Here is a 9,631-nt window from a genome sequence, read left to right on the forward strand (position 1 = left end):
ATATTTATTTCCTTCTAACTCGGTGGAATATATCTGCATCCCATAGCCTAGCCTTCACCTGCAGTGAGAGGCCCTTTCAGAGGGGAGCCATCTGAATTCTTCACCACCTGTCCTGGCAGCAGCTTGTGAGCCTGTAGGTTAAAGAATGCCACAAGAACATGAGGATGCCCTGGCTTAAGTCATCCCAAAGTCTTTCTTTCCAGATTCCAAGGTGAGAAAGAAGTGGAAAGCTGGATGACAACATCCTTGTGAAAAGAAGTGTTGCAGAGTGTCTCTGCCTTCAAGTTTTCATAACGAATGTTTAGAAGACTAATGGTCAGGGAAGCATTAAAGCTACCCATCAGTCAAATATGAGGTTAGCAACCTGTCCTAGATTCTCTAAAGAACCTTCTGCTGCAGTTTTACACACTATTTTGATTTAATGGAACAATACTTTTCTTCTCCTTTCAGACAAGAGACACCAGCAGGAGAAGGGAAGTGAGTTCACACCACTGAAGAGTTCCATGGCAGTGCAATGAACCAGCACATGGAATTGCAATTGCTTATATTTGGGCTGAAAAGGAAGACTAAGGTACACGTTTATGGAGGGAAGGATGTTCAGTTAGAAAACTCAGCTCGTCAACTAGTTCATCTGGTCCTTTCAGACTTCTCAGCATGCCCTGCACTCTGCACTCCAACACGACTGCCTTGCTTTGCGTGGCAGAGAGCCAGCTCCCAGCTGCAATCAGATCAGAGCTGGCAATGCCTCCTGGAGGAGCCTGTGCAGCACAAAGCAACGCGAGGAACTCCACACAGAGCCATCACAAGTCTGGAGGAGCTTATCAACAAACACGGCTATGCTGCTCTCAGGGCTGAAAAGCCAGTTTTAAGAATAACACAGCAGCTTTTGCAGACAGTTGCACCAGAAGTAAGAGGCTCCCCAGACTGAAGTGGTGTGTGGGGCTGTGTAACAGTGCAGCAGCGTTCACCTGGGTCTGCGTGAGTGCTGATGATCCCTGCCAGGCACAGCATTGTTCTAGAGGGAGTCTGTACATTTATGGCTAAGTTTTAACTTCAAACTGAATAATCTTCTGGGAACAGAGCTGTCTATTCCCCTCCCAACTCCTTATGAAATGACACAGCTCTGTTGGGGGGCATCAGCTTACTTGTGAGGAAGACTATGTAGCTCCATGGTACGTTTCTGGAGAAGAAATTCCCTCCTGCAAGACACAAAAAGAACCTTTTCTAGCCTTCTCTTTATTCAATCCTCCAGCATCACAGTCAAGAAACAAGCTGCAATGTTTCCTACCTTGCAGCATGAAGGTTTCAACAAGAATCCAAATGCCATTCACAGCCACCACAGTATCTGGAAAACAAAGTAAAAACCCATAGCAAAACCACTCCTGGACCAGGGGACATCCATTTCCTAGGCTAACAAAAAGAGTACAATACAGGACAAGTGGCAGGGTCTGTGTTTTCAATTCAACTAACAAATTGAACTCATAGCTTGGGAGAGCTGCAAAACTTCGACCCTGACTTTTCCTAGGCCTTTAACAGATGCAGTACCTACATCTGCAGAAGGAAACAAAACTAAATCAAAACAATGGGCTAAAACATGCTCAAGCATTTTTACTCATAATTATCTTACATTCTGCCATGTTACTACCTGCATATTTCATCTTCCTCCTAGTTTTGGAACAAGATCTTGATAACCACTAGGTCCCCAGCAGTGCAGGACAAAGCCCTGTCGGCTTGGATCCGTTCCTGCTCTCCAACATTGAAATCCTGAGAACGGAAGGTGCAGGACTTTTCCTTTTCACTCAGACCTCCTCCCTCCACCCCACCCTCTTTAGTTTAGCATCCTAGTGTATAAAAAAATCTCCTCCAACATTCAAAAAAAACCCAATTTACTGAGTAGGAGCAGCTTGTTTAGAAGATAGCGAGTAGCACTGTAAGTAAGCACTCTCTCTCCTCTAGAGAAGAGGAGCACAAAATCCTGCAGACAATACAGTTACCAAGCAATCCCTCCAGCAACGAGGATGCTTGCAACTTCTCAAGTGCAAACAGAAGAAGGTGGCTGACTGGCAAGGCGGTTCCTTACCCAGCATCCTTCAGCTGCAAGATAAAAATCTCAAGGCTTGTGAAAGCCAACCACAAAGCTACCCAAATGCAACAAGCTGACTCCCACAGAACTATACCCATGAGCGCATTGGAGGCAACGAGCCTCTCCACAGGACTCAACACAGCGAGAGCTGAGAGCCCAGGCTGCAGCAGCTCCCTCCCTCTCCATCAAAACTCCCAAATTTGCACACAAGCCATGGCTCAAACCAAAGCCCACAGTGAGTCATTGCAGGGGCTGGCACAGACACAGCATCCCAGACCCACACGGTGGAGGGAGCCCAGCAGAGAGACCGCTCGCTACTCCTACTTACACATAGTGTACTGGAACACGTGGGACTTCACGAGGATGTTGATACCTGTGTGAGGGAAAGTATGACAAAATAAAGGTTGATGTGATCCTCCGTGCCTCACACGTAGCTTCCCCATTTTTCATAACAATCATCAGCACAGAAACTAAGCAGATTAACAGATTATTAACTTTCACTTCTTGGGACCAAGTTCAAATTTGCTCTAGAATTTTAGCAGCAAAGAACTTACTATCCTTAACCCCCAAGATGCTTTTTTTTTTCGTCTATATACTAGTTCTGTGGTGTGGCAGCTGCTGAAGCACTGCCCATGTTTGGAACAACACACAGGCTGTCAAGTAGGGCTGACTGCATCAGCAGAGATACAAAGGACTCCTATGACAGCTGAGTGTTTGGATCAAGGTGGTGGTAACTGTTTCCCACTAATGTACAACACCGCGCAGGTAAGTTCTTATTTCTGAATGGCTACGTTCAGTCAGGAAACTTGGGACGTGGAAGATAAATCACATTTGCATGACAGATTACCCTGAGTGGTATTTCAGACCTCTCTCTCCATCCCGAGCAGCCGCACTTGTCCTGTACAAGCGCTGCAACCACACCTTGGGACTAGGAAGGCCTAGCAGCTTTTGTGAACACATAAATCCCACTCCAGTCACTGCTGTGAGTTGCCTGGGATATGGAGAAACTCTATAACCTCTACTACATTCAGTAATCATAAATCCCGTAAGAGAAGGACATATGAGAAAGTCCCTTCAGAGGACCCTGTCTTTGTAAAGAAATGCTTTTCCTCCTAGTTGAACACGTGCTGTCAAGAAAACACAGCCTGTTACCTTTAAAAATAAGGAATGCTGTCCGTGGAAGGTCATCAAACCAGTGCTCACGATTTCGTTTTGCCTGAAAGCAGAACAGCCACGGTTGGAAGTCAATGCTACATCCGTAGAAAAAATGTGCAGTGATGGAGATCCACCTTATCCCCAACATCTGCTTCTTTTAGATCTTCTGCGATCTCCACCTTCTCTTTAATCACTGACCTCTGCGCCCTCCCTCCCACACACACTTCCACTCTTTTCCACCCAATAAATACTTACCTTCCATTTTAAGCCAACAACTTCATAGAAATTGTAAAAATCCTTTAGGCTGGAAAACAGAAAGAAGCATCTGATCAGAGCCTTAGAGTTGATTAGATCCTTGATTGTCCTTGTCAGGCATCATCAGTAGAGAGCCCCTGGAAGTTATTAACTCCTTATTGGAACTGCAGCCACAGCTGCTATAACTCAACACTGACCTCTTCCCCATCTGGCCAGAGGTGACTGACTGTCAATAGCCAGAGCAGGGCACAAAGCCTCCCTTCTTTCTCAAACACCACAGCCCTCAGAGGAAACTGACTTTGCTGAACTCCAGAATTTTACCGCCGAGAGGTGAGACCTGATGCTTAGATAGCAAGCTCCAAGGGACAAAGATTAGTAGTACAAAGAAGTACTCTTGGGGTGTCTTAATTACTTGTACGGTCCTTTTCTAACATCTTTACACATTTTCTTTTCAAGGTAACAATGAAATTTGAAAAAGGACATGAAAGCAAAGAAACTCATACCACATGAGTGCCTGTCTAGGTGCTCAGGGCCAGGCCTGTAACAGCTTTCAGTTCTCTGAAAGTGAAGGTGCTGAACTTCTCAGACTCTTACTGATGTCATTAGGTGCCAAAATTTAAGAACATAGCCTTTCTCCCTATACCACTTTAAACAATTCTCTGTGGCACTTGACTTTAAGGAGAAGCACCTGCACCCGTTTCATGGAAGACTCTGAGCCTGTCTGTGGCCAGAACAAAGGAAAAGGAAGAAAAGGTCTCCTGCTGCAATTCCCTCTACTTCCATGCTTGCTGGAGTTAGCTGCACCCACCCACCAGAATGGTAATTCTCTGCCTCATAACACAGAGGATGACAGTCCTGAAAGCACCAGCAGAACCAGATTTTAATTAGCAAAACCCTGGGGGACACAGCCAGCTGCTGGAAAAAAACAAAAACTTGTTAATCTGCGAGGCTGCACTGTGTGAAGAAATGCTCCTTGCAGGCTCTAATGCTGCTCCTCAATTTCTCGCTCCTCTGTTCTGGCAGGGGAGGTGAGGAACAGAGGCTGCCTGGTGGCTGCCAGCAGAGCGCTGTATCCACAAGAGGGCACGCAGGAACTCCATCACCTCCGCCGAAAAACCTCAACTCTCAGGATACCCACCCCTCCAAGCTCCCTGCTTCCCAGACAAATCCTTTCAGTCACATAACTCTATTCCCACATCCCAGACGCATTTCCTTCCATAAACCCAGCCATCCTCTCCGAAGCACAGCCTAGCTTCAGAGAGTGAAGCAACCTCCCTGCTCTGGGTGGTTCCCACTATCCTACCTGACTAAGGGAGTATGGCTTTGATTCAGTGCTTTGAAAGTGAGATATCGCTCTCTGGCGCACATCCGAGGCTTGTAAAACCGCAGCAGCCCCTCAAAGTGCTTGAAGGAAATTCCAGACGGTCTCTAGAAACAAGGGAACGTTGTCATAAGCAGTGACATCAGGCAGAAGCACACAGAGGCTAACGTATTTAATTCTCAGTCTGGATTTGTTTTAAGCAGGATTTCTACATTACCATAAGATGCCATTATAACTAAGCCCCAGAAGTACCCTAAGCTATTACTTTAACGTACCCAGCTTATCCCAGTGCACGGAGATCAGAAAACTCTCTTGGCAATCGGCCCCTCCAGCAAATGCAGAGCTGTTCCCTGTTGCCCTATCATGTGAAAACTGTCCAACCAGATACCCCAAGTGAGAGAGTTCAACCACTCTTCTTGGGAAATTAACACACAACCTAACAGATCCCATTACTGGCACTTTTTTTAAGACTACCAGCTATGGGCCCTAAACATGAACCAATCTAATAGAAGTGGGTTAGTTATTTTTGGGCCTTATTTCTCTCGCTGTTCCACAAGTTAAGCAAGAAATCAGCTCTCTCCCCCAAATGCTCTGTCCCCTCAAAGACTTGTTTGTAGGTGAATTACTTCTGTTTCTGCACCATTTACTCATGAAGTATCTCCCAACTGTACTGTATCCTCAAATGTATAACCCACCTCTCCTCGAAGTACTGGTGCTTCAGAAGCAAGTACTCCTGTGACCCACACTCAATCAGAGAGAAATCAATGGTCACATGTGTTCCAGAACAAATTTCCCTCATTTTATCTAGGTGTTCCCATCATCTCACATGGGGCTGAAATTCAGTCTACTTTATTTTTTTTCTTTGGAAACATAAACAAGTTATGTGACTGAAAAAACCAGTAGCCCTCAGTGAGCATGATAACAGTCAGACATAAATCATCCTTTCCAGAACACACTCTTTAAACACTCCAGACCACTGCTCTTCTTAAAACATTGCTGACCTCCCCTCCTGCCACACCCCAGGCTGTTCTCAGCCTCCCTGCAGAGCCCTGTACCTGTTTGGTGATCAGCAAGCGGTAGGCATGCTGTATGGCCGTGCGTTTGTGCAGCAGCAAGGACTTAAACTTCCTCTTCTCGATGTCATTGAAGGTGTCAAACACAACAGCGAGAAGCTGCAGAGAGAAAACAGGAGAGAAAGTCATGTTCTGATCCTTATACTCTGCAGCTACCTAAGCCAGTGCTTCTCAAACAGGCAGGAACATCTAGACCAGAAAGGCAAGGAGAGGCATTGCCTGCAGGAGGAATTTACTAAGTGCTGCACTGACTGAGGCAGAATGGAGTCAGTGAGGGTCCACTGGCCACCAGGGATCCCACAAAGGGATCACCAAGCACTCACACTGATCCACTTTTTGGAAGAGGTCTAAGTGTTTCTGGCCTCCTAACACTTGCTAGTGGTTTAAGACCTGAGGCTAAACAGCACACAGTATCAAAAGGTTTGCTAAAATGCCCCAATCTCTTTGTGGAACGCAGGTTTTGAGGGCTGCTCTCTGGGCTCATCCTTCTACAGGAGCTTTGGCAAACACATGCCAAAGCTAACCCTCCATCTAGGACAGCAGAAGTGAGATCCAAGCCCACTACAAGCGTCACATCACTCACTTTGCAATGCAGAATTCCTCAACTCCTTTGGCAACCCTTTCTCCACCACTCACATCCTCTTCTGAGCTGGTCTTGGCCCTGCCCTAGATGCTGCAAGAGGCAGAGCTGGCACAGCATCCATGCTCTCATCTGCAGTTATCAGCACTCTTCAAGTCCTGCCATACTTAGTAATTCCATCCCCTTCAAACTGATTTACAAAGTATTTCAGGCAAGCCCAGATAATAAAATGCCACTTAACGATAAAAAATTAAGACAGAAAAGGACAATAAATTTCATGCAACTGAGTATGTCACTCCAAGGATGATATTAATGTGAGAGAAGTTGAAAGATACTCATGTAATTCTGCTTTTTGTGATTTAGTTCAGTTCCTTGTGGTTAAACATTAAAAGACTTCCATCTGTAGCAAAGCTGCCATTTCTAGAATTATTCTGCCAAAGGGCCTCAGATAATTACAGAGCACTCCTGGGAATGGAGAAGACTCTGCTTGGCAATGAGCTCCAAAGTCAGGCAGAGAGACATCAAGTGCTTCATCAGGGGACTCACCAAGTTCATGATGAAGTACAGCTCAATGGAGAGATACACGATGAAGAAGACACAGGACCAGGGGTTCCGGGCATAAGATGGCATCATCACATCGGGGAAACTGCATCCAGAAAAGCACAAGTTTAAGCACCAAATAGCTCATGTTACACTTCCCGCTGCAAAAGGCAAGAGGCAGAGGACACAGGTGTGTGTGTGTAAACCCACATCCAAATATTTGCACATTTCTACAAAACATGTGGTTGCTTATGACCCAGAAGTTTGTGCTTAGCAACAGGCAGCAAGAACACATGGTGGAAAAAAACAACTAACCAAACGTATGAAAAGCACATTCCTTGCACATCCCCAGAATCCAAGGAATTTGTAAGGTGGCTAAGGGTTATGCCTTAATACTTAGCAATGACAGCAATACAGCCTTGGTGCAAGGGTGTTACAACCTAAGATCTATTCCATCCTTTGCTAATTTCCTAATCCTCAGAGCTCTCCCTGACAGCAGATCAATATTTACCCACTGTTGTTATCCCCCTTTCCTAGCAGATAGGCGAAGTAAAGCAGAGGAATAGGAAGTTACTTCACAATAGCAAACTATTGGCTGACAAAGGAGCACAAATAGAAACTTTCCCTTCCTGGACCCAGGCCTAATAAAGCCATTTTTCCCCTTATTGCCCTCACAGGGATGAGGTGGTCTGAGTCACTCAGAGATAACTCTGCATCTGAGGTCACAGTGTCCTAAACCAAAATGAAGCACCAGTTCCTCCCACACAGGCTGACCCAGGAAGTCTCTCTCATGCAGAGGAAAGGGGTCCCATTTGGAGAAACAGCATTTCTGCAGATAAACACTTGGCTCTGCTAGACTTCTTTGGGGACAAATTCTGAGCTAGAAAAGCATGAACTTACTTTGAAGTGGTCAAAAGCACGAAGAGATTCACAAGGCTGTTCTCCAAGGTATTGAAATACTGAAAGAAACAACTCCCATGACAAAATGCAAGCAGAATTTCATAGTGACATTTCATTCAAAAAACAACCAACCCAGCCACCCACATACTTGAATATGGGCGCTTCTACAACTCCCTAATGCCTCCTAGGGAAAGGGTACTTTAGCATTCATTCTTTTTAAAAGTCTCTGAGAGTTAAAACATAACATACAAAGAGTTAAAATGCTATAAAGCTCAGGAACTGATGGCTGCTGGACTCTGACAGCCACAGTCTGAGGCAGGCGAGTTTTCACACAGATAACTTCCTTCCTAGGGGCAGTGGCAGGTGGCTCATTGACTGAATTAAGACACCAAGAACAAGGAACAGCTACAGGAATGTTCTCCTGTCTTTGAGGAAGTTTTCTGCACCATCTTCCTTCCCAGCAGGGTGTAAACCAGGGCAACGCTGCCAAGCAGCCCCTGATCAGCAAGCATCTGGCCTCCCAGGCCACCACATTGGAACATGCTACGTCTACACAGTAACATTTGACTCTTAAGCTCATCAAAAAGGGACTCAAGCTTCAGTTCAAAGAATTGGCAATACTCACCGGATCCGAATGGTTAGGAGAAAACAAGTAGAAACCTAGAGAAGCAGCAGAGAAAACAGAGGAGGAGAGAAGGGGGAAAGAACAAACAAAGTTTGTTTAATGTCAAGCAGCAGAGTGGTGAGTCTCTGTTCCCAAGAGAAGGTCACACTAAGAGCAAAGCACTCTCTGACAGCATGAAGAGGAGAGTATCTGGAAGGCCTTCCCCATACAGATTTGCCAGTACAGGACACTGGCATTTCACCGATCCCTTCAGAAAATGAACTTTCTGAGAATCATAGAATCATAGAAACGGACACCTGAGGATAGCAGGTACACTACAGACACTGCATTTGTGGGAGTTTGGACTAGGAGACCACAAACACGCACACCATACACCTCTGGAAGAGGTCAAAGGACCTTTGTCTCAAAATCAAGTAACTCAGCTCCTAGATTTTTTGATCTTTAATTCTGCCTTCCAGATGACTGTAGACGACATGGGTAAAACGGAAGATCCTGGCAGGACTCCGAATGTCATCAGCTTTATATTCATCCAGGTTGTTTATGTTGCTTTTGGACAATAACTGCTTAAAAGCATCACTTCACCTGCCAGAAATACAACTCACCCAAGATGGCAAAAATCACCATGAAGAAAAGCAGGAGAAGAAGAATGTCAATAAATGGTGGGAGGGACTGGAAGATCTGTCGCAGATTTCTGAAAAATAAGAAAGCATTCATAAACTAAATCCTGCATGTTTTCTCCTTCAGGTTGGCAGGGAAAAAAAAACCCACCACCACACCACACTTGAGGACTTTCTTGCCACTCCCTCCAAGGATTAGAAGTGGAAAGCTAGGTAAATCAAGCTGGTTTCCAAGCTACCTATCTTTCCTTTGCAGTCAGCTCTCAGGTACTGCAAAGAATACTAAGTCACCCTGTCAACTTTCCCTCTCCAGATTCGAGACCAGCTCTGTGATTCACTGTGCAGTTCACAGGCAAACTCAGGAGTCAGAAACAACACTGCCACATTCATGTGTTGTGCTTTCTGAGACAGTTTACGCAGCTGAGGACAGTACACATAAGCACTGAGCACATCCAAAGCTACTACCTGTGAAATTTCCCTAC

At 45.5% G+C, this 9,631-nt stretch overlaps 1 protein-coding gene across 1 annotated transcript in view; it reads right to left on the reverse strand.

The window, feature by feature from the left end:
• Positions 1-9,631, reverse strand: part of TPCN1 (two pore segment channel 1) — a 25,058-nt gene that overhangs the window by 10,162 nt on the left and 5,265 nt on the right. Inside the window, exons 5-15 of the mRNA XM_010178943.1 lie at positions 9,135-9,223; positions 8,533-8,567; positions 7,908-7,966; positions 7,014-7,113; positions 5,870-5,986; positions 4,797-4,921; positions 3,494-3,542; positions 3,236-3,299; positions 2,412-2,456; positions 1,289-1,345; positions 1,146-1,199 (exon numbers count right to left, since the gene is read on the reverse strand). Coding sequence (XP_010177245.1) covers positions 1,146-1,199; positions 1,289-1,345; positions 2,412-2,456; positions 3,236-3,299; positions 3,494-3,542; positions 4,797-4,921; positions 5,870-5,986; positions 7,014-7,113; positions 7,908-7,966; positions 8,533-8,567; positions 9,135-9,223 — 794 coding nt within the window. The remainder of the gene's footprint in view (positions 1-1,145; positions 1,200-1,288; positions 1,346-2,411; positions 2,457-3,235; positions 3,300-3,493; positions 3,543-4,796; positions 4,922-5,869; positions 5,987-7,013; positions 7,114-7,907; positions 7,967-8,532; positions 8,568-9,134; positions 9,224-9,631) is intronic.

The sequence above is a fragment of the Mesitornis unicolor genome, unplaced genomic scaffold (assembly GCF_000695765.1).
Source record: "Mesitornis unicolor isolate BGI_N332 unplaced genomic scaffold, ASM69576v1 scaffold45980, whole genome shotgun sequence".
In the NCBI taxonomy this organism is placed as follows: Eukaryota; Metazoa; Chordata; class Aves; order Mesitornithiformes; family Mesitornithidae; genus Mesitornis; species Mesitornis unicolor.